The following is a 25,565-nucleotide window of genomic DNA, read 5'->3' on the forward strand; positions in this document are numbered from 1 at the left end:
CATTGCCTCTTAATTACCATGTTAAAAGGGAAATCTTTCTCGTCTTTTTCCCCATCGTCAACGGGAATTTCGACTTTCAATTCTTCGAACTCCATCTTGGAAACAAGTAGTGCCTAGTCTCCCTGGGTCGGATGGGGTCGTCGAGTAAGAGCTATAGGTCCGCTACGTGTGCACACTTTCAACAGGTCTCATAACAATAACGTTTTTGTGGGAGACGGGTGTAGGAGATTGAGGTAAATTGTGATTTCAGAATTACATAAAACTTTTTTGTGTTCATTCGAGCACATATGATGCGCAAAAAAATCAGGGAAGCATTGTTATAAACTACCAAATATTATTCATAGTACTGCAATCATTATATTTTGCACTTCTATGGCTGAAATGTTTATAAGACCTCATTATTTTCGCATTATTTCTGATCTCTGATCAATCCTCCGAAACATGCTGCCATTCATTAATAAAAAAAGCCGAAATATGGAGTTCTAAATTTATTTGACCGATGTATATTGAAGATCTTAATTATTATGCCGTCATCTCTTTCGAATAGGCCATTTCCGAGTTCCCCCGGGCCTCTGTTTGAAAACGAGGGTAGGTGCTCAGCCTTTGATATGAAAATGATTTTTCATTCTCGTGCAAATAAAACTCATTTTCACAAGAAAGGTTGTGCACCTAGCCTCATTGTGAAAGTGAGGGTTTTTGGAACTCGGAAGTGGCCTATTACGGGGAAGTAAAACACATAATTTAGTTGGAGGGTAGCAAAAAGTTTTTTTTTTTATTGAATGATCCTCAATATTTCATATGCGGATATAAACTTTTAAAAACAACAAAACACATGCAAATGAAGTGTCCAGACATATAACTCTATACAATCAGTTTTCTTACATTTTCCTTGTATTATACTTCAAATGACCTTTTTTGGAGCACACTATTCCTACGACCAGTAAATACCTACAATTCATTGATAATGGAATACTTTAAAATAATGTTACAGTATGGTACAATGCTAATAAATAACAAAATAAAGGTATTTTGAGACAAAAAAGCTATTTCAGAATTTTAAAATTATTATGTGAAGCATTTTAATTTAGGTTTGTTACATATGACTGAGAAACCCTAGATTTCTTTTATAATATTATTGTCCAAGGAATTTATTTGGAAATAAAATTCAAATTGCATTACTTTCTTTTAAAAAATGTAAAATTATTTGCAGCTATGGTTTCCCTGTAGATGATCACTACCAAAAACTTAACAAAAACGAGAATATAATGAAAGCAGTTTCACAATATCACTTAGGCTGACACGTCAGGCACACAAAAAGAGAGAATTGTATAGAGGTAACCATAGCTACAAGCACAATCTCCCTCTCTTCTTCTCGAGCCATTTTTTTAAATTGGAACTTTATTTAAAGGGTGTGGGACACTGAACACCAAAATATTGCAAAGTTCACAACCAAAAAAATTTATTATCTTAAGAAGGGGCTTTAAACGGAAAGCCAAAAACTAGTAACTGAATGCTATGGATATAAACTATTACAGAACACCTCAAACTCGCTTGGGAGCTTTGCATCATAACTATTAGGATGATAATTAAAAAACAGACTTCAGGTTGAAAAATTTTTCAAAAAGCACTGTCAACTTCTCAAAACAAATATACCAGTTGCATACAGTATTATTATCATTTGTTTTAAATAATTGTTATTAAGTGTTAAGCTTTAAAAACATGTACTATCCTAGATATATGTTGGCGGCATATTGGACAATCTGTGATCTGCTTGCCACATTTTGTACAAGTGACCATGTGCCCACATTCAAGTAATACACAGTCTATAGTCGCATCCATACATATTTTACACTGCTCTTCAGAATCGTCTTCTTCATCAGGAGCCATTGAGCCTGCAAACAGTTTTTTTGTAGAGTGTTAGCAACAAAGTTATATTAATTTGGGTAAACAAAGGATGTGTTGAGAAACATTTTTTTTTTCAGTCTGCTAAACAGCTGGCTTGGAGGAAAATATCCGAGTACTCATGGGAAAAATAGTGAGGCAAATTGGCTACATTTCCTCAAGCACAAGAACACTCGGGGGAATTTGTGAAATCTCGAAGTATTTTACAAGGAAACAAGTCTGGTTACCTCTATTTTTATTGTTTTAATAATCTGATAGAGTTGAAAGAAAATGCCAGAGAAAAAATGGAAAAATTTTAAGGAGGAAGTTTCTACTGAATAAAAATGTCGTATTTTCCACTTTCGCAAAAAATCTGCTTGCATAATTTTTTTAAAATCACTGTGCATTTTACTTTTCTAATGCCAAAAGTTGTCATCCAAAACAACTAGGGGTCACTGGCTTAATTTTCTAGTTATCAGTGCTGGAAGCTAAAAAGTAGTTCTAAGTAATCCTTAAGATATGTTGCCATGGTAACTGCTAATGACAAAATAATGGTTGTTTTAAGTCAAGCAAATTTGTATAATCCAACTCTACAAAAGTGCTGTTATGGCTTTGGCTTGCTTTTTTATTTTGTCCTTTTAAAGTTAAAACTGTCAAAAAAGAGGAAAACTGGTACAAGCCACCTCACATGGGTTGAATTTGGAGAAAATGTTAGGGCTTACTTTAACTAGTAGCCTGTGTAGCAAGATTTTCCATGTGAAATCAAACTATTTAGTCATCCAGATTTCTTGACTCCTAACTTGAATGTTGAGCTTACTCAAGTCGACTTCCCCTGAAATTCCTTCAAACAGTTATTGTAATTTTACCCTCGCCAACTCGAAGTAATTTTCGTTTCCCTTTAGATCACTACTCTATAATTTTGCCCTCGATAAATCCAAGCACGTAGCTAGTCTAAAAAATACAGTGTACTGAAGTCTGAAACATTAAACTTATTTCAAAACTACAGTCAGCGAGGCAAGTAACATGCGTCCAAGTTTACATGTAAAATAGCGTATTGTAATTTGAAACCCCACTTCAGCCAACAGCCAAGGAATTTTAATACATAACATTATTGTTAATTTACAACACATGATGTTCGTAGTAAGAGAAAGCGTATAGTAAGTTGTTTTCTTTTTCACCGCGAAAAGACGTTTTTCCACAAAGTCGGTTTCTAATTTTACATCAGCCATATTTGCTGTTGTGAAGAAATACTCACAAGTTGCATGTATTTTTACAAGCAAAATTAGTCACCTTAAAAATACACAAAAATTTGCGTTGAAGAGTTTGTGTACAAAATATTTACACGCAAGTTTTTTGCCTGGAAATCTGCCATGTTGCACGCAATTTACACATGTGTAAGTGCTACAATGCCTGTGGCCTGTACTGTAATTGAAAATGTTGTCCACTTCCATTGCACTCCCACAATAGTTGTTGCTGAATCTTCTTCTCAAGGAATGGAAGTTCAATAAAATCTCTCATTAGCCTTGCCCCGCCATGATAATCACCAACGGACCAGAAGGGCATTTAATTTCACAACCCAATTTCAACGACTGATTCCAAATTCCTACCGCCCTGGATATATAGCTGATTCAATAAAGGTTGCTCTGGGCATTGGGAATTGGCAATTGGGCATTTGGGCATACCAAACAAAGTAATAATTCGCCTGATTGATCACCAAAGAATAGCTTCCTATTGCCCAATTCCCAATGCCCAAAGCAACCTTTATTGAACCAGCTGGATAAACAGATTAAATGCTGGCCTGGCAGGGGTAGGAAGCATGTCTGTTAGTCTATTTGATCAATATAATTTATCATGATACTTTTAAAATTAATACTAGTAATTTTGTTATGTCTGCGTCCCTGATGCGTTGAATTCCCAAAGACGCAAAATAATTTGTGGCGTGCATCCCGTAGGACGCAAAGAATGTTCAATTGATTTTAAGATTTTTTGGTAGAATATCCTGTTTGTGTGATTTCTATGGCTGTTGATAAAGATGCATATTTGCTTTAGTCTTTTTTGTGCTTTAGATACATCTAGAAGGACTATATTTTAATTTCAATAAACTGTAATAAAGACTTTTGACATCTGTCTCCAGACTAATAATATTGTCTGGTTACATAAAAGCCCAAGCATTGTCAATTTAGAATTCCTTGTTTTTTTGAACTGGGACTCATTGGTTATGGACAGGGACTAATGATTTTTCTACAAAATGAGTCCTGGGACTCACCATAACTATTTGTGACAAAATCCCGTTAACAATGCCAAAACCCAGGACTTACTTTTCTTTTTGTTCACCTCCTGTTTGGATTTCCAAAGAGTCCTGACCCGATCTAAGAGTTCTTTCTTTTCACAGCATCCCTTGAAGTCCACAAAGTTAGCAGAAAGAATACACTTCAGCTCTTTCACTGAGAGATCCTCTACTTCGTCGATGTTTTGAATCTGACTTAGACTCTTGCATACAGAGGATGGGGGAGCCGATGGACGCACCTGAAAACAAGAAGACAAAGTAGCCTACATTACACAGGGTTACATGGATAACGGTGAGAGCACAAATGGACTGATAATGATAGTTAGAGGCACACTTTTTGTGAAAGTCTATACAGTGGAAGCTCACCTAACGGACACTCTCATAACCAGAAAGCTCTACTCATGGCCACCTTCACAAAACGCCGTTTTTCTCCACTCTCATACAAACTCTGTATTTTTACATTCCAGTAAGGGGCCAGCCGCAGTTACAGATACCTTTTTCGCATCCCGAGGGTGTCCAATTATGAGAGCTTTCACTGTACTTAATGTATTAAGTGGAATTGTGTTTTGCAGCATGCGAAGAAAGTCGTGTCCGGTAGCCTGGGGCCAGTGGATGTTGCAATCGGGCTAGTGAATCCTGTTCTTAACTTGCCCAAAGGGCAAGTGAAGTTTTTTGGGAAATTCAAATTACAGAAGAACTACAACCAATGCTGCTCATCAAAAAAATGTTGGGGTACTTAAAAGACTCTTGCCTGAATGGCAAGCCGTAAAAACTCACTTTCTTTGCACCCTGGTGTTGTCTCCTATTTCAGCTGCAACAAATGCTGCACACCTGAGAAAAACTTTAGTCACAGGTGGTAAAAAGCCCTTATAGATTAACAACAAAAATTTTATGACTACCTGCACAGGCTGAACATTTGGCTGTGGCCGAGCGGTTGAGCTCCCTTGTTGCCCAGCTGTCCTCTGTGATTGAGTGTTTGTTTGACTGTGGTGTTGTCCTTGCTGAGAGGGTGGCATAGACAGAGGAATGTTTGACCCTTCTTCAGCATGCCGCAAAATTAACTCTACAAGATCCCTTTTCTCTTTACATTGGTTCGTGGAGATCTGTCGTGCTCTCAAATATTCTTGAAGATCTCTTACTTTCAGCCTCTTCAAGTGATCCCTGTAGGCAATAGGATACTGCAGAGCTCTGCATTTCAAGCAATTTCTGATGTTCTCTCCTGGAACAAATTTTGTTTCTTTGGCAAAGCATTCACTGCAGTAATGTCTTTTGCAATTCCCACATAAATTCTGGAAGAAAAACATACAGAAAGACTACATCACAATACTTACTTTTGTTACCTACAATGCATCTGATACTGCGTTACCCATACCTTTTCTGTGTAATGTCTCATAACATTAAATATTATTACTAAAAATGACCAAAGGTCATTAAGTGCAGGCAAGGTTGATCAAGGTCAAAATGCTATTGCTTTAACGCTGTGCTTTCCATGCAATTTTCACTTAATAGAAGGTCAAATTGTGCATAATTAGGTTAAGAGAGTGTTAGAAGGTCCAACTGCGCAAGATCAGATAGTGTTCTATGCATTTTATTCAGCTACATACGTGCAGCATCTGTGTATAATAGCAACCTGGGCTAGGTTGTTCAAAGCTAGGTTAAGATAACCCAGGGTTAGCGCAAGATTTGAATTCGGATTTGAAAGCTTAAAAACCACTTCAGTTTTAATTCTTTCTGTCTACACATTGATGTTTGGAAGCTCTAAACATAACAGAGAAAATTATCCCAGAAAATACTTTTGAACACAAGAAAAAGAAACACGGATTAAATTTAACTCTGGGTTAAGCGCTAATCGACTTTCGAACAACTGGGCCCTGGAGGTTAGGATTGCTGATTCCTGTGGTCACCCACAATTAAATAATTTTTTATTTAGGCATGTGTATTTGGGGATGCAATGTGGCCAAGTGGTCAGTGCCTTAGATTGCAATCCTGGCAGTCCTGAGTTCAGATCCGGCAAAAAATTATTAATAGCAAGACAAAGGCCGTATTTATACTAGAGGACATCTTAAACACGTGGACAATTATAAAACATTTCACTGCTCTGGGTTATTTCCAGTACAGTAGAACCCCGGTAACTCCAACTCTGAAGGGAAACAAAAAACAGTTAGAGTTAGCAGGGATTCAAGTTATTGGGGTCCATTGCAAAATTCAATTTGCCATGTTAAAAAATCAATGGTTACTGATTTTTCAGCACTTCAGTGAATAGTGCAGTGCAACTTAACTTATTTCATCAGAAATGGCAACATGACTAGGCATTATTTATGATAAAATGTGATCGGTTCATTGCACCAATTAGAATCAAATTGTGTATTATAAGCCCATGTTAGTTTTAGTGTTTTTACCCCTACACAACAAGAAGAGCTAATGGGATGGCATCCAAGTGAAATTAAAGGAACCAGAATTTGAGTTATCAGGGCAAAATTCAGTGAATTTTTGATCATGGGAAAGGAGATTTAGTTCAAGTTAGCAGGGAATTCAAGTTTGAAATAACTGAGTAAAAATGATTGAAAAGAGGGTTGAAATCCAAGGGAAATTGGACTTAGTTTGATTTAGCGAGGAGTTAGCAATATTGGGGCCTTAATGTATATATACTGAGAATTTCCTCTAGTACAAAAACAGCCCATATCAAACATATGTTGTTATTTATCATTACTCACTTATTTATTTTTTGCACTGCAGTATTAGCCATACATTACTTTGCAAACACAAGAAAGAAACTTCAAAATTTTGATCAAGACAAAAAATTGCCACTGTTCCCTCTAATGCTGGGTACAAAATTTAAAAAAAAAATTGATACTAGGAAATGAATGAAAGTATGAAATTAATACACTTTTTTTCCTCCGCAAGGTTATGGTATTAAAAATAACATCACGTACACACCCAATATCAAGCTCAATAAAAGAAAAAAGATATAGAGCAAACTTCACTCTTTTGGACGCAAAACAGTGATATACAAAGATTAATTAAAATCGTTTGTTTGTTTGTGTTTAAATTAACTTCAGGACTGTTGTTCCTTGTTAGCTCAACTTTCTTTCCTCTCCAATCAAAGACAGATCAGTAAAGATAAGAACTCTAAACAAACAATTAGATTGGACTGTTACGTTGGATGACGAAACATTAAATAATTGACACGTTTGTGAACAATTTTACTCAAGCTTATTAATAAAGATATTTAAAAAATGAATTTAAGCCTCTGCATCTTGTGATTTAACTAGCACACCTAGAAGATTGTTATCAACTTATCATTTTTAACTGGACGCACAATAAGATTTAAAAAAAACATAAAAAAGGATAGAATTACTGTAGGATTTTTCCAACCAACATCTGCTTTGACAAGATGATATACGTCAAAGTGTATGAACTCTGTGGAATACTGCACTGTTCGTCTGTGAGAGATCATATGGGTCGTACCATCTCATTTTCTCACGAAAATAAGTCACCTTAAATTCCCCAAATCTTTAACTTAATGTTATTACCTTTCTCTTAAAGATCGTAAAGTTGGTGTTGCAGCTAAAACACGTCATCTCCTCGATATCATTGACCGGAAAATTACGACTACTTGTGGAAGGTTGACTCGTCCGGTTTGAAAAGGATTGTGTAAATGATGCACTTTGGCCGTTCGCTACATTAAAATGCGTCCTCAATATCGCGTCAACGTGCTCTGAATGTTCTCTTAGCTCCCCACTGACACCACCAGCGCCCATAACAGGCGCTAAAGAAAAGCTCAAAGACTGTTTTGCTCAATTTTATAACGCAGCAATTTTTAGGTTAAATGAAGCGAGAATCGTTTTAGGACAAATCACGCAAAGTGGGCTGGGACGAAGTGTCATGACGTCATGACATGAAAACGAGGCAGGAGCGTAGCGTGGCTTTGGCACTCTCCATTTCTTGTCGATCGATCACGTTTTTTATCAGTGTTTGACGAAGTTTACCTTCCAGTTTTGGCCTTATTAACAGGAACTCTAACAGTGGGAAGAATTTGCAATGGCTGATCAAGGCTGTAAGTATAGTTTGGTGTTACAAAAAGTGCTGTTTTTGAAAAAACCTCATTGAATCCTGGTTTGACAAGCGATTGCCAATCCTGTCGATTGTGAAATTCAGCTTTAAGCTTACAGTAAGCGTTTACAGCTTTTGATACTTACCTTAATTACTTTCTCAGCAAAAGCTTTATTTTTGTTTATAAGATAGAGGCACTTTCTTAAGCGACCTCTTTTTAAATAACCCGATGTAAGGTCTTACAAAGTGGAATTGAATTGAATGTGCATGCATGCATAGCGGATGATGGCCGTAGCTCAGGGTGGAAGACTTATCAAAGTAATAGGTTCTGCTCGTTTGTTACTGTATAGGTAAGATTTCGGATTATGGAGTCACATTATCGGCTGGTGAGGCAAAGCAGCTCTCGTTGTTCCAATCCTCAGTATCTGATTATGTTTTCAGTGGAGTGTCCCCCATTCCATATCTTTGGTCACAGTAGCGGGGGATGGGGAAGGGAAAGTAGGTGGGAGTTTACTCTGGATGCCAAGGCTGTGCTTTAAGGAAAATTGAAGAGAGCGCATTGCTCTGAAACTGTAAACTCCAGGGTGCCCAGCATATGATTATATTAAAAAATATATGATTTTCTAGTTGCCCAAGAGCAAAAGCTAGGCGCCATGGGCCACCAGGCTCTGCTAGAGCACAGTCCTGGATGCCCTTAACATAACACCCCTTATCAGGAAACTAGACACATACAAATAATTCAGCTGTGCTGCCAGCACATTTTGTTATTTGAATACTCTTCCAGAAGGAGCCATCTATTCTCTGTGAACTGACCAAAACCGGCTATTCAAATCCCCCCCCCCCCTCTAAGAAGAGAATTTGAGCTAAATGAACATGTATCCATTGTTCTTCAGTCAACAGTCAATCATATTACAAGTATGTACTGCACATAAGTTTCTTGAGGCAGGATATAGAGATGTGAAATTTGATCCACGGGGAACAACTTAACTTCCTTATGTCAAGCAGTGAAGGGAAACTTACCTTTCATATTATTGTTTAGGACATTTGGTTACATTGTTGAGAAAGAAATCTCTGATACTAGAATCTGAGCCAATGAAACTGAAGCATGGATGGCATACACATGCATTGTTGAGTGCCCATGGTTTTTGATGGTTTTCCCCACAGTATTTGTCGTTCGATATTATTAAAATCCTTGCAAAATGCCCTGGGTTAAAAAATCACAAAATCTAAGTATTTGAATAGTTTGCTTGTGTAAATAAGAGTTGGCCACTCCATGCTTAACTCATTTCATTTTGTTCAAAAATCTGGAAAATTAACCTTGTTCAGATAAAAAAAATCATATCCCAGCAGGTTTTTAGAGCAGCACAGAAAGCTATACCTCTTTTGAAAGGGCAGAAAATATACTTCCAGAAAAAAGTGTTTCACTTTATAGCAACCCATAATGTATTTATATTTGTATTTGTTAAAATTATGCAATCATTAAAATTGAAAAAGCAATTTTTGCAATTACATGTAAGTAATGTTTGGCGTGGAGGAAAAGCTTAAAAGAGAAGTTTTTCATTGATGTCTGAGCAAAACATTCTCCACATTTGCCATAGTGGGACACATAGAATTAATGCTGCTTTGTTTCTTGTCAGTGTGGGGTTCAAGAGGCAATGTTTTGGGTTGAAACATTTAAAAAAGTTGGGTAGAAAACTGTCATGAATTCTTAAATATCAGGGTCAAATGGAAATTGTCTGTTCCTGTGGCCAAACCTGAGTTTAATTTACACACACGTTCCATGGTACATTTTACCTTCAATCAATCACAGCCATTAATGTTTTTTGTTCCTTCAACTTGGTTAAAACAGTCGGGTGAAAATGTAGACCTACAACCTAGAAATCAATGAACTTTTGCAGTTCTCTTCCTTTTCATGCTGTGAGTGGTCCTGATCTGGTAAGCAAGGAAAATCTGTTTCAGAATCATTGGTCATTACAGAATGCTTTCTCGAAGGTATTAAGCTGTTGGAAAGCTTGAAATCTTCTTCATTCCTGTGGTGAATGTGCATGAAAAAATTCCAAGATGGCGGACCTATGGTGGCTCTCACCCAGGCCCCTACTTTATCGATGATATGCAAGTGACGGTGTACTGTAATTCCATTTCCAGCATAGAACGGGTTTTAGAAATCAGTCGTATGATACCTCAGCGACATGGATAGCAAGTCCTTTGGCTTATTTTCTGTAGCTTGAGTATTGAATTTTAATACTCAAGCTATAGAAATAACTTCACGTGAAGCCTTTAGAAAAAGAATTTCCCAAGTTATAGAGGTGGATAAAAATTATTTTGGTCCAGGGCTCGACTTTCAGAAAAAAATCTTGGGGCCAGCTGGCCTCTAAGTTTTCATTTTTGGTCGCCAGGACAAGTATTCTAGTCGCCAAAAATTATGTTCAAGAAAAAATAGCATACAATATACTTAAGGTCTTTTTAACCTCAACAAAATCGTCAATAAGTTACCTTCTACAAAACAGTTTACGTAACCCCTACAATGGCACTTGTTATAAAATTCATTATGATTTTTACGTATTTATGTATTCCGTTACCCGTTAAACTAACGGATAGCTAACGGCTTTTCTGACGCTCTAACGGCTTGTCCCAACGCTCTAACGATTTGTTCTAACGGATTGGTCTTACGATCTAACGGTTGATTCTTAGCAGCTAACGGTTGGTCCGTGTAACGTTTGACTTTAACTTTACTTGTAAGAGAAAATCACCAGTGATGAATTCGATTCAACGGAAGTCTTTTTTAAGACTTCCGTCAAAATTAATCAGGCAAATCGATCGCAGTTCTCAACAGGTCCCTTGTTTGTCCGGGAATAAATTTTAGTGCATCGATTAACAATAATTCCGTTATGTCGAACATGTATCTAGATTGCGGACTCGATTGCAGATTAGTCTGATAAAAACTTAAGAGAACAAACGTCTATCTCGGGCTTCTTGTAAACTACTTTTTTATGCAAATTTATGTTGACATTTGAGCCCTTCGTGACAAAGCGTTCGGTGACGACCCAAGTGAGAGCTTTGCTGCATTTTATTGACTTCTAATAAAGTATCGTTGAAGTCAGACTTCTTGAACAGACTTCTCTCCAAATCAACTTTTGCCCGAAAATATTGACGATTTGTTTCTTCTTTGTGGAGGAGACTTTCGATCACGTGCTAGGCAACGACATAGATCATGTTTCACCGATGTTCATTTCTGAACATCAATGCAAATTCTTGGTTTGCAACCACGTGACAAGACGGCCATGTTGGGGGTCAAAACAAAAGAATATTTCCTCGAAGAATTTACATGAAAATAGAGTTTAGTTCCCAGAGGACAGAAATGCTTTTGTTCTTGACCACCAACATGGCCGCTGTGACGTCACATGCAAACCAGCAATATAGAACGCAAAGCGAATGTTTGCAGATTTGTTCTTTCATAGCCCAAATGAGTTTTTTTCTAATACAAAGAATTTGTCTAACTGTAAGTGTATTTCATTTCCTGAACCTTGAATAACTGTTTGAGGAAATTACGCTTCAGTATTTACCTTAAGAGATTTTGGACGCCGCCCGCAGGTATGTGAGTTCTTCGACCGATGCTGTACGATGCGAACGGACATTAAAACGGGCAAAAATCTTGCGAAAGGAAGCCTTAAAACATCGGTTACAAGCTCTTACAGAATAATTTTTCTAAAGTGATGGTGTTACAGACCCACTAAAAGACAGTCTCCGTTGCCCGTTGGAACTTCTTCAACAGTGTATTTCAGTAGAAGGTCGACGGATACAACTAACGATCTAACGGATACGGATGAGTTGCTAGCCTAAAGACTGAATTGCCAAACGCCTCCAACGATTTTCATTGATCTGTCTAACGGATGACTAACGGATAGCTAACGGTCTAACCGTTTAACGGAATATCGTCAGTGTACGTTTTCCCAAAGAAGGTCACAAATATCATGGGGGCCAGCCTGGTGACCAGGCGTGAAAAGTTAGTCGCCACTAAATAAAATCAAGTCGCATTGGCGACCCCAGGGATCGCAACGTCGAGCCCTGTGGTCGCTATATTAATTGGTCTTGGGGCTAGTAAGACCACATTTTTACTAGCCCAGTGTGGAATTTCACTAGTCCTGGGCTGGTGGACTAGCGTAAGTGTCGAGCACTGGATGCCATCGGGTTATGCCAATTAGTTAAATACTCATTTGCATACCACAATTCTACTCTTAGCATGACTTGTATATTATGGAGCGATGCAACAAAAACTGTAATTTTAGTCACTTTTTCTTACAAATTTCAAACTCTGAGGTCAGGATTCATAATTTAAAGATATATTAATTCAGGGAAAAAAGCAAGTTTAACTGAAATGAACTTCATTGCATTTCAAAAACAAGTGGCTTGCAGCACTCTTTTTCAAAGTGAGACTATGATTTTCACCGATCATTTGCCTCAATTTTTGCAAGTGTTCAGTATTTGAGAAGCCAAATGGCATCCAAAACTATTTTAAAACGTACCAACTGTTCAAATTCATTGCCCAAAGCATTTCTTGATAGCCCAAAGCATCATAAATTTTTCCCGCATCACCAGCCATTTCTTTACTATTCTCAAAAAATTGCTGTGACAAGTATATCTACAGTTAGAGGCTGAAGCTAGCCAGGTAAAAGAAATTTGGTAACAATCAGAAGTAACACAAATCTATTAGAATTTTTTTCCATATCAATCTCTAGAGTTTGGTTTTTATAGGACCTGGGGGAAATGAGTTAAGGACAACACTTAATAAAGAGTGGATTTTTTTCTTATTTAGACGGGGGATATGCCCAAGGGGCTGGAACAACCATGTATGGTGGCAATACAGGAGCTGCAGGGTAAGTACTGTATGCTTTATGCAGCCTTATCAACCATTATTGACAGGTCATCCATGTATTTCGAAAACTGTTTTGCTTGTGAAGACTTGATAGTAGTATAGTTTTGCAAGGTCCTAAACTTAACAAGTTGGTCCTTACTCATGTATGTTTCTATGAACAGTTATGTTACACAGGGATATGAATCATACCCAGCTCAAACTAGCGCTTATCAGTCTACTGGATACCAAGCACCTGGCCAAGCAGCAACCCCTTCAGCTTATGGAGCAGCACCAGGATACCAGACCACACCCACCTCATACTCAGGGTATCAGGCTGACACCACAGCAACCAGCTATCCCACACCAACACCAACCACCCAGTACCAGGGTTACGGACAGCAGCCACAGAGTGGTGGATATTCACAGCCAAGTGCTGCCTCAAGCTACCAGCAGCCTCCTGCTTACCAGCAGAGTGGAGGCTATCAGCAGCCTGGTGGCCAGGGAGGTTATGGCAGCAGTCAAGGTGGTGGTGGTGGCTATCAAGCTGGTGGGTATCAGCAAAATAGTGGACATGGCATGAGTGGTGGTGGCTATGGACAACAAAGCTCTTATGGGCAGGGAGGTGGTGGAGGTTATGGAGGAGGAGGAAGAGGGTAGGTTTTAATTTTTTTATTCTGTCTGATATCTTGCTTAAGAAGAAACCATCCCCTACATCTCAAGATTTGGATAAAAAGTGGGTTTTAAAAAGGTTAAGGGTAACTCTGAGTTAAATGAGGTAAACAATGGTTGCTCTCATGTGTAAACGTTTTTGGTTTTAAAAACACATTAATGTATTGCAGTATTCTTGCTATGAAAATGTTTCTCAATGGATGAAGTAACCTGACCTTGGGGTCATTTCTTTTGCTTGTTTGTTGGTGGACTAAATACCCCCTTAAATTTAAGTATAAATGCCAAGTTAAAGTTCTTCCTGTTATCAATGGTAACACATTGAAATCAATGTAACAAATTTACTTTATTGGTTGGGTGTTGAATTTCTTTGTCTGGTTACTGACGATCCTCATGATTATGATCACAGGTGCCACTGCTCTACAGAGCAAATTGCAGACTAATATACTGTTATCAGATCCATTAAAGAATAGGCAAGAGTAATATTAATTACACTGTAGCTTTGCCCTCTTTTTCTGGGATGCCAGTTGTGTACATATGTAATGGGATGTCACAAGTTATGACAAATTTTATTTTTAATTTAGGCATTTTCAATTGATTTTACCAACCCTAAAAGCTATATGGCTGAAAGAAGTAAAATGAAAGAACGCTGTGAGGTTCCAAATTTAGTGAAGGGTTCTGTTACTAGGATCATGGCTTTTCCTTTGGCCTGCATTGTTCCAATATTATTTTGTGACCCTCACTGTTCAATAATTGAAAGAGCTGTCCCCTTTGATTTTAATGAATCAAACTCAAGATTTTGGCCTCAGTTTGTTATGGGACAAACAAGCTAAAAAATCACTTGGGGGGAGTTTACTTGTAATCAAGGATTTTATTAGAGGGTGTGTCTGATTGATTGTTTTTAAGAATCACTGGGAAAGGGGGAAAGCAAACAATCAAAGTCATTTGTCTGTGCAGTTATGTTGCACGTTAGAACACCTGTCACAAGGTCTTGTCCATACCATCAAGATGTTATTACCTTCCAGCTTTGAGTTAAAAAAGGATTACCTAAAGCACTGGGTTGACATTTATTATTTTATTGAGAAGAAGAGGTAAAGGTTATGACTGCTATGTAGTGACCGCCAGGGGGAAATATAAACTATTCTGACTGGTTTTACAGACACATCTGTAGTTCCTGATGTCAGTAGCCTAGCCAAAAAAGCTACCAATGCCTAAAAATACAAATCAGAATTTATTAGCACTATTTGCTGGATTAATCACTATCCAGTAGATAAGTGATGGGAAAACCAGTTCTGACATCCTCTGATTAGAGATTGATTTATTCAGTGAACAGTGTAGCCTCCCATGCAGGCATTTTTAGGGGAGCTCGTATTTCATCTCTTCCCAGAAATGCCTGCTCAAGCGAGAACAACATTCCTTTCCCGTTGTGTTATTCGCGTGGTACGTGATCAATCAGCAGTTTTGAAATAAAGTGTTGACAGGCTAAACACGACCCATAAGCTCGTGAAAGTGTAAAAATGTGACCCTAGAGTTACCCATCTTACTTCTTGTCTTTCCTTTGCTAAGGTTATGCAGTGCATGGAGTGTTCTAAAATCTGACCAAGTCTTACTTTTGCCGCTCTGAGTGTAACATTTATTAGAGGTTATAAAGCTTTCCCAGTGTTTCATGCAGATCGAGTAATTATCGGGCTACCCTGCGGTCAAGGTCAATTTTTCAGAATTTGGAAAGTACAATATACATTGGCTAAGCTTGGGAAAAGAATGTTGTTCTCAGTTGAGCAGGTGTTTGTGGGGACTGACGAAATACGAGCTCCCCTAAAAACACCTGCATGGGAGGCTATGAAAAGTGGGCTGCTATCCAGTTTTTTACCAACTGGGGCCTGTTCTTTGAAAGTGGGCTGAAAACTATGTTGAAGTCAAATCCTTGGCATTAGTTGTGTCACAGGTCAAAACCATTCATTTTGTTTCGTTTTGTGCTAGTTATAATTATTGTATTACTCTCAAAACTTCTGAAATGCAAATCATGAATGTAAACACAGCAACAATAACTGAGCTTGGGCCTGTTTCTCAAAAGGCCTGGTAACTTTTTGGGTCTGAAGGCAAATTTTGAAATCAAAACGTATTGAATAGTGGCATAGTTCCTAGCTCACAAACCAATTCTGCTTTGTTAACTAATAATTTCATTGCATCATTTTTAAAATTATTGAAAATTTTATCTTGAATTTAAACAAAACAGAACAGCATTTCGGGCCCAAAAAGCTATTAGGACTTTCGAGAAATGTGGACCTGCCTAGGTCTGGCAATTAACTGGTCTTTCAACAAACAGGCCAATGGTCTTAATAATTCACAAATAAAACTGTAAAAGCTCCCACCCATGTTTCGAAAAAAGTTTTATGGTCAGGGAAGACAGTTTCTAGGGAAATCATTGTGTTGGGGTAATGGGTTGGTTTCCCTTCTAAGGAGCAGCAGTAATATGGGTCCCAGTTAAGCTGTATTCAGCATTTTGTTGGGAAGAATTAGAACTTGTATCCAAGTGCGGATTTTTTAGCAGCTGAGGTAACTTGCCAGTTTTTGATGTACACCTACATGTAGGAAGGTTTCTGACTACCAAAATTGGAACTCTTAAATAACATTTCCCTGAAAATCTACAGTGTTATCCTAATATTATGGTAATAATATATTAATAACTTATTAAAAGCATACTGATAAATATTGTTATTACTTGGAGTGGACAGTCTCTAAACTATCTTTTTTTAAGGTACACATTTTTCTGCATGTTATTGATTATTGGTCGAGGCTAAGGATGATGTGAAGAATTATGTAGATCAAGGAGGGGGTTATATCCTCAACCCTCTTTGAGAATCTCTGTGATCCTCCATATCAAACAAAAGGCACAGGCACGTAATTAATTTACAATAATAACAATCACCGTTAATCTGTGTACTCCAAGTTTCCAAACTGGAACCCGTGTCTTTGTCTAGTAGCATCCCCTCATTAACCGATTTATTAAACTGTCTTATGATATGGAAAGTAGTCTAAACTGCTATGCTTCCAAAAACTTACAAAACTAAAATATTTTTGTGTATTTTTTCAAAACAAAAAGTGGAAGATTCCAGTCATATAAGAAATGAGAAGTCTTTCTTTTGGTTCCATTAGACATCACGTCTTCGATTCTTTTCCTAATGGAGAAAGGAAAAAAGCCTGTATCACATTTAGGTTTAGTGCAAGCAGTTCTGACCAATTTCCATACGAACGTAACTGTTAAATTAAACATTTTAAACATTTGTGAATATTGGTGTTTGCTACTAAACTGGTTGATTGAGGCAGTGTCCTCTTCTGAACAATGCATTGATTTGATTGGTACAATACACAGTGGTGGCAGAGGAGGTAGCCGACCGGGTGGATACAATAGTAATATGGGTTATGGTAAGTCATGTAACGCAGACACTGTCCTGCTCTCGTTTGTTACAATGCTGTCTGTGTGGTGTTATTCAATCACTCCGGCCGGTCGGCTATTAAGCTGGTACAATCATTGGTCAATATCAGTTTTTTTGTCATCTCCAAACTTGATGGGGCTATGTGATCTCTGACTGAATTAACTCAATTTAAAATCAAAGGTACTACATCCAAGGGAATGTTTTTCAAAATGTTGGGTTATCACTCTGGTAAAAGTATATTGGTATCATTCAAAGTGGTAAATCACCCTGGTTGCCTAAATGGCTCTAAGTAGAAGGGGGAGAAAATTGACCTTCTTGGGTTAAAATGACCTATGATCGACACTTGCATCTCTAGCATGGTCCGGAGTCCTTGTTTAGACACAATCTGTAAGATTGTTTGTGTTGTATATGCTTATATTCATGCTTATGTATTGTACTAAAGGTAGCATGTAGCTTAAGTAATGATACCGCTTTGTCATTATACAGTATTATGTGTAAATGGCATTGAATTGAAACTACCGTTATAAGGAAGTAAAAGGTCATTAAATTACCCTTAAAGAATGTTCCTTATATGGTGGTTATGATTGAAGTGCCATTTACTGAGTACTTGTATAATGTGACCACGTTTAGTAATGGTAATGGTCGGGAAAAGATGATATGACTTGTTGGATTGCAAATGTGGTGTTTTACATGGTCCAGGTAACACAATGTATAATCATTGTAAAAATGTACTGATTTCTACTTAAACAGTCTGTAAAGTTTCCCCAAAGTTTCCCCATTGATCAAATTGGTGTTCATAAATGTAATAATAAATTATTACTAAAATTATACAGGTGTATTAGCAGGATATTTGGGTATCTCATGGCTACTATCATTATCTTACTACAACCAAATTGTACAAATTGTGCAACTTTTGCAATTAAGTCAATACAAGAATTTGTACTTTGCATTTTCTTTGACTTGCTCTTGGTAACTGGGTTTTCTCTTGTGCAAGGAATCTCCCCAATGTTTCTGTTTTGTACTAGTCCATTTAAGTTGTTTTGCATCCATGTTTTCTGTTCTGTATTTGGACACATTCTGTACAAAGGTCTATCAAATGTCTGGAGTAGAGGTAATCTTCTGTGTTAGTCATGTCCATTCACTTGTTTAATTGGCAAGACATATACTTGACACGAGTACAGGAAAATGGAGGTTTTATTTAAATGGACTAGCACTAATGTTTGTCTATAGAACTGAAAGAAAACCCTGTATTACGAAATATGCTATTTTATGCATAGGCAATCTCTTTAAATGTTTTTACAACTGCGATTTGATAAGCCATGAAGAATTTTAAACAGTCAAAAGAGAAGTTCAACAGAATTTACTTACTGTTCTGTTGGTAGATCTTGGACATGTTTGTACTAACACAATATTATGTGGACCAAGTATAGTATGTTATTGGATTGTTTTGTACACTTTCCAAGCTATCACTGAGGGGTTACTTGCTTTTTTCCCTAGGTAATCCATATGGTGGAGGACAACAAGAAGGTATGGTGTGCTGAATGTGATTACCAGTACTTTATTAAAATGGTGTGCATAGTTCACTTAGAGTTTTACCTTAGCTCAGTGGTTTGACTATGTACAGTCGACTCTCTCTTAACGGACACCTCTATATGACAGACATCTCTGTAAAACAGACACTTTAAGCTGGTTGCTGCCTTTTTTACTTCCTTTACTTGACTCCCTATCAGACAGACATCTCTCTAAGATGGACATTTATTCTTGGTCTCAAAAGTGTCTGTCTTGGAGAGAATTGATTGTAACTTGTACAAGGTGTTCATTAGGCATCGGGGATCAGGGAATTCTCTGTTTACTACACAGTATTCTCTGACTAACGTTTGGTAGTTTATGACTATTTTTCATTCAGACGTGGAGCCTCTTTCAAAATATTCTCCTGTAAGGTTACACCTTTCTCCTGCTACTAGGATTCCTAATGAAAACCCTGCTTGTAACTTGCATTTGGGGAGGCCATAATTTGATTCAAGCCCATACTCAGTTAAGTGCCTCTGGACAGGGTTGTCATTAAGAGCTGGGGGGCCGGGGATTTCCCCCGGCTACTATGAATGTGGCCTTCGGCTACTTTCATTGGAAAATAGAAGAAAAGTAGAACCAAAAGAAATCCCTAGCTGTTTGATTCCCCGCCTACTTGTTACATTTACCTCGTAACTTGAAATCTTAGTGACATCCCTGCTCTGGATATGAATTTTTATCTTATTGATGGGATAGTCGGCATCACTGGCATAAAATAGAATCAATACAATTATTTTATTGATCCTGGGTGAATATTTCCTAAAGTGATCACCTCTTCGTACCCAATTTGTATTCATTATTAAGATTCCTGGAATATACTATTTTGCTTTACTATAGGAAAGGAATATGAGACAGATCAAGTCTTTATCTCCAACCTTGCTCCTTCTGTGACTGAAAACGACATCAAAGATCGTTTTGGATCCATTGGTATTATCAAGGTAATTAGATCCAAATTCCTATCGCACTGGGCATTTTGCAAACTTCAAAGGAATTTTTTGGCTTTTCTGTTCTGTGAATCATCTTAGCGGACCTCCTTGGAAACATGTCTTTACTTTTATCATGGTTCAAAAGGTCATGATTTGTGATTGATGGGTTTTGATGTGTTTTACTTGTTTCTGTGTTTCATTAGGTTATTGCTTTTGATCGTCCTGTTTTGGGAAATAATTGACAAGTTTCCTTGGAAGATTTGTCTGATATTCCTTATTTTTTACAGTCACTTGCAAGAATAAAGGAAATTGTCTGCCTCCTTCCCTCAACAAAAATTCCACTCACCATTACAATTATTTTCTTTTGCTTTTCACTGGTCTAAAGTCATTCACACTTTTGTTTTTGGGGGCCAAGCTGGGCAAGCACTTTGCATTCTGATTTGCATTAGTCTGACGCCACTCAAATGATTGAGGGAACAGGCAAACCCGAAATCCCTTTAAAGTTTGCAAAACACGCAGTGGGATACATTGAATTTCACTGTAAACCTGTTAGAAATAATTTCTATTGCATTCTTTAGAGAACTAAGGGTATTTGTTTCCTGCGAACCCCTAAAACTTCATGACTTTGTGATTTCTTTGAAAAAAGATCAGTACATTGCTTGCTTTAAGTTAATGTGGAAGCTGTAAAGCTTTTGTAAAGTAAGTTTGATCACTAACTCGTTGTTTTGTTGTTTAGATTGACAGAAAGACTGGAAACCCTAAAATTTGGATATACAGAAATCCTGATGGCACTCCCAAGGTAAAACAAAATAGTCCTCTACGAGGACATGACCTTACTGGCAATGAATAGTCTGTACAAAAAAAAGGGCAATGATGGGTACCTATGGTCTGAAGCATACATGTTTAACGCCATGTGCTACAAGGACAATTATTTTTCAAAGAGAAAATTTAAATTATTTAATGGTTTGTTTCACTGAGTATACCTTGTTTTTTCAACACATTTGTTATCTATTGCCAATATGTTTGCCATGCGCTATCTTTGGAAAAAGTATGTAACAAAACATTGTGACAAGTGACAACAGAGCAAATGTCCTTCAAAAACCACCTGCTTGCAAAACAAAATCGTTCTTCACAACAGTCGCGTTGTGTGGCGACCTCTAAATTGCACATGCACTGTGGTAGGTAAGGTTAGTTCGGCAGCCACAGGCAAAGTTAAAACTTCTACAGATACGGTTCTGGGACTATCGTATTTTCTGGCCAAAATTAAAGCACGTAAATGTCGTAATGAAATTACCATACTTCAGATGAAATTTTAAAGATGCTATTTTTTGAATTTAGGCAGATTGGTGACCGATTTGTGATTTGGACTCACTTAACCCTTTATACCCTTGGATAGATGGATTATGATATTGAGCAAAATTCAATATTCATTTGATAATGCCCTTGATTCTGGTGACCACCCTGTTTCATAAAGCTTTGATACTACAAGGAGAAATGTGGTATTCATTAATTTTGGGGCCTTAAAAGGTTAACACAGGCTTCTTTGTGCTTGTTCTGCTAATAGCCCTAGCAAACGTGTTTATATTCAAAGTTTTATACATATTGCAGTGTTGGTCTGGCTTTTCCTGTTGTTGTGGGTTAGAAACTTATTCCTTGCTGTATAGCACTATAATTATTATTTACAACAATATTCATCATCCTTTATACCATCACATTAGTCATGACCTTTTTATCTATCTCCAAAGGTATTTCTGTACATTTTAGTGGTAGTTTGACTGTCTGTTGTAATCTTACACATGCAATTGTTGTTATTTGGATGTAGGGGGATGCCACAGTTACCTATGATGATCCACCCACAGCCCAGGCTGCCATTGATTGGTTTAATGGTAAGATAACATAATTATGTTCAACTATGTGCATAGTGGACAAAAAATCTAATTCTGGTTTAAAAACGGATCTTTTGAGGTCTCTGGGTAAGTGACCACCTACCACTCCCCTAAGTCACAATTTTGCCCAAAGTGAGAAGTAGGGGATTGTTGATGTTGACTTAGAGGAGGGGTAGGTGGTCACCTGCCCAAAACTTCAAATTATCCATAAAAACACCAATGTATTCTACTGTACTTCATTGTATTATTACAGTAGTTGAGACTCCACTGAAGATAAACTGAATATTATTAACAGATATCTATAAATTAAATTGTAAACATAGGACATTGTCAAAATGCTACTTGAAAGTTTGTGTTAAGTTTTCAAGTGTTCCGAAGTTTTCTTATGACTTAGCATGTGGTTTCCTTCCTTTACAGGTAAAGAGTTTCTTGGGAACCTAATCAAAGTTGAGTTTGCTGAGAAGAGAGTACCTAAAGGAGGCTTTCGAGGAGGTGGTGGACGAGGTACAGTTAGTTTAGTAAATGGTTACAATGGGATGTCTTAACTTCTAATATATGAGGTCATTCGACTTTTTTATTTACTTTATGCCTCTTGTACAAAGATTTTATCCATTTCGAACCTTTTTTGCTCACAAAATGTTTTATTTCAACAGTTTGTTGTCATTTTGTAAGCAGCCTGTGACTCTTATAACCCATTTTTTTTAAAATGAAGTTTAAATTTGTAGCAGAGGATAATAATTTCATCCATGGATTTAAAGTTAGAATGGCGAGTCATGCTACTTGGAGTGAAAGGGCTCAAAGTTTATTTTTGCACCAGTTTGGTCAGTGGTCAAGCAAGGTGCCAGACTTGTTGGTCGATGGTACCTGACCCTAATGATCGTAAATTAATCTCTTAAGTATCCTGCCTTATCTTTCCAGCCCTCTGTGGTTGTTATGGGCAATCTGTAGTCTTTCAGTACCTCACCAGGCCATGGCCTTGTGGGATTCCCACCAGAAAATTTGAGATGGCGCATAAAGAGCCAAGAAGATGCGCCCATCAGGGCGCAATGGCGTGCTACGAGTCAAATGGAGCATGCATTGTTATCGAATCGTAAACACCCCATCTGCCATTTTCGATCAGGTAGATACTTCACTCAACAGATCATTTGGAGTGCGGGCTCAGGTTATACCTTTTTCCCCCTTATGTTCTTACAGGGCCCCTATTTCTCAACAGAGGGGGCCCTGGGACTCCTCAAGGCAAAATCCTGGTGAGAACCCTGGTGTTTTTTTTTAATCACCTATTGATATTGTTGGGCACAAAATAATAAAGTTCTTTTGCTGTTGAATAATTCAACATGTAAAGCATAGTGTCAACTGTCTTCTCCTTGTAGGAGGTCCTAGAGGTGGTCGTGGTGGAGGCGGTGACAGAAGGGGTGGCCGAGATGATGGGCGGGGTGGCGGAGGAGGAGGTAACCAGGGCAAGATGGAGGCTCGTGCAGGAGATTGGGATTGCCCCTCGTGAGTTCTAGTTTATATGAAATAGAAAACTGCTGAAATATGAAGTGAAATGATTCAAAGTTCTAATACATTGCCTTGTGCTTTTCCAGGTGTGGAAACATGAACTTTGCCAGAAGAGATGCTTGCAACAAATGTCAAACACCCCGTGGTGATGGTAAATATTGCGTGAATAACATTTCACGCTTTTTCCTTGTTTTTCTCTTTTTAGTGAACTGAAAATCAGAGCTCAGTAGACAAAGGTCTGGATAATGTGCTTTGTGTGAACTATATGTCACTGATTTACCAAAAAAATTGGCACTATTGAATTAAAAATAAATTAACAATGGCCAGAAACTTGAAATAGGAACTTGATGCCCTCTGACCTTAAATTCACGTAATCCTTTGCACTTATATCACAAGGAGAACAGAAAATTTTGCACATGATTGAGTCGTGAGAGTTATCCTAGTAAACAAAAATTCCAGATTGTTGTTTTGCTCTCCAGAGCTACCACTGCTTGATTAGACTGCAGAACAGTTGCCTTTGTGTCTCAAAATCGGTTTAGCGTCGCTTAAGAGTCTCTCTTGCAAATCACGTGAGCCTCACATGCTGATAGGGCATGGTGTGAGAAAAAGAGACATGTTCTAAGCATCTCTCCCCAGTCCTGCTCCAGACCTTTTGTTTGACTGCTCGCGCGTACTTGAATACTAAAAAAAAACAGACTGTTTTGCAGTCTACTGCTTGATGTTAACTATCCATTATTGTTCCAGGTGGTGGTGACAGTTATGGAGGACGAAGTGGAGGAGGAAGAGGTTGGGGTGGTGGTAGAGGAGGTGGAGGTCGTGGTGGACCAAGAGGTGGTGGTAGGGGTGGACGCGGTGGTTTTGGAGGAGGGGGTCGGGGAGGTTATGACAGGTAAGATACTCTGTTCCTATCACTTTTGCATCCTTTTCTCATCTTTCTGTAGATTTTTACGTGTTGTACTCCTAACAACTGTCTGCCTAGCTTGCTAGTAATGCAAGGGTTTGAGAAAGCGGGAAGTTTCAAACAGTTTCTTTTTTATGACATTTCTTTTTCAAGACTTTTGCAAGTTTGAAACTTATGACACCTATAACATGCCTCTGCATGTAGGGCGCAGTTTTCTTACAAGACACAAAATGGCCCTCCACACAATTTCTTAGGTTGTTTTCAGTATATAAATGTAGCAATACTTCTCACATTCACCACGCATCTCCTTGGTACCGCTTGTAATACTGAACTTAACCAGCTGTGGATGTCAAAAGCATGCTGTCATTTTAAGAAAGCACCAATTTTTGTTCTTTTTTTTTTATAACAATGAGAATAGTGATCACTTTGTTGGAGCTTGACTCATGAAAACTCTACTATTTATGACAGAGTCCATTTGTGCATTGTCTTTTTCTCACAAACATGCAATACATTGTAATGTACTCTGAATCTTGACTCATATTCTTTCTATTCAGACAAGGCGCCAGGCAAGACCGAAGAGACAGACCATACTAATCAGCCACTTGGGTCTTCAGCTTTTGCATTTAAGTTCATTGTTAAATGAGAACAACAACAATAGCGCTTATTTTATTTTCACTAGTTAAAAAAATGATATTGCGTTTCATTAGTATATGTATTTGTAAGCTGTATAATTCAATAAAATGTTTTTGTGTCACAAACAGAATGCTTACTTGCATTCATCATTTTTTTACTGACCTGTATCAAGGAATAATGAAACTGTATTAAATTTGCATTCCATACTTGCAAGGATAGAACAAAAGTTCAAAAACTAAGTTTATCAGATTAAATAAATTTACCTTAAGAATTGCATTCAACTATCTTGTTCATCAAAAGTAAATTGCAGTCAAACCGGGAAACTGTGAACACCAGAAATATTTCTGGAATGTTATTGTCAATCGGGTGAGAGAAAACTAAACCGCAAGCAATTAGTTTGTGCTTTTGTGGCTAGTTAGGCTGTCCTAATCTTTGCTGTGATTTGTCTATCCTTGGCAGCGGCGGATCCAGGATTATTTCAAAGACGGGGTTGTAAGTATGAGAGTTCAAGGCAAACGTCCCTGGGCCAAGAAATGGGGGAGGGGGAGTTCGGGGGTAATGTTTGAATACATAGATTTTCGGCATTTTGATTGAAGAGGTATAAATTTGTCTAATTTGAGACACTATTATTAAGGACTAAGAGTACAGTGCAAAAACGATAGTTGTTTGTCAAACAGACTAGCTTGAAAGAGCCTTCTTGGATGAGCCTTTACAAAGACTTGCTGGCATATCTCGTCTTCCTCGAATCTCTTAGAGTAGTACTGGCGATCTACTGGGAGATCAGAGAATCGCTCTTCAGGCGTTGTTGACCTAGAGCAGTTCTTGATTCATTTCATCCATCATCAGTGAAACCGACGGCTCAGTTTCTGCGTTTGTGATCGGTAGGGTGTAGGCAATGACCAGAAGGCGACAGATATTTGGAAAAGCATCTTCATCGCAAACACCAGGTGCTAATATAAGGTTGTTTGGAAGCT

At 37.8% G+C, this 25,565-nt stretch overlaps 3 protein-coding genes across 3 annotated transcripts in view; 1 reads left to right on the plus strand and 2 right to left on the minus strand.

Moving 5' to 3' along the window:
- Window positions 1–141, minus strand: part of LOC140952886 (nuclear cap-binding protein subunit 3-like) — a 9,773-nt gene extending 9,632 nt beyond the window's left edge. The window contains exon 1 of the mRNA XM_073402338.1: window positions 18–141. Coding sequence (XP_073258439.1) covers window positions 18–95 — 78 coding nt within the window. The 5' untranslated portion in view covers window positions 96–141. The remainder of the gene's footprint in view (window positions 1–17) is intronic.
- A 1,547-nt stretch (window positions 142–1,688) lies between these two features.
- Window positions 1,689–8,009, minus strand: LOC140952887 (E3 ubiquitin-protein ligase RNF34-like). The gene is made up of 4 exons (XM_073402339.1): window positions 7,702–8,009; window positions 5,068–5,457; window positions 4,200–4,407; window positions 1,689–1,892 (listed from the first exon to the last, which is right to left on the minus strand). Exons 1-4 carry the CDS (start codon window positions 7,927–7,929, stop codon window positions 1,705–1,707), a joined length of 1,014 nt encoding a protein of 337 aa, XP_073258440.1. The 5' UTR covers window positions 7,930–8,009; the 3' UTR covers window positions 1,689–1,704.
- Window positions 8,010–8,078: 69 nt separating this feature from the next.
- Window positions 8,079–24,721, plus strand: LOC140951576 (uncharacterized). Its single transcript, XM_073400856.1, has 13 exons — window positions 8,079–8,225; window positions 13,035–13,095; window positions 13,256–13,726; window positions 17,113–17,165; window positions 18,674–18,703; window positions 19,583–19,683; window positions 20,408–20,470; window positions 21,494–21,557; window positions 21,975–22,061; window positions 22,928–23,054; window positions 23,144–23,208; window positions 23,802–23,946; window positions 24,513–24,721. Exons 1-13 carry the CDS (start codon window positions 8,210–8,212, stop codon window positions 24,550–24,552), a joined length of 1,323 nt encoding a protein of 440 aa, XP_073256957.1. The 5' UTR covers window positions 8,079–8,209; the 3' UTR covers window positions 24,553–24,721.
- The last annotated feature ends 844 nt before the right edge of the window (window positions 24,722–25,565 follow it).

Source organism: Porites lutea, chromosome 11, assembly GCF_958299795.1.
Source record: "Porites lutea chromosome 11, jaPorLute2.1, whole genome shotgun sequence".
Classification (NCBI taxonomy): Eukaryota; Metazoa; Cnidaria; class Anthozoa; order Scleractinia; family Poritidae; genus Porites; species Porites lutea.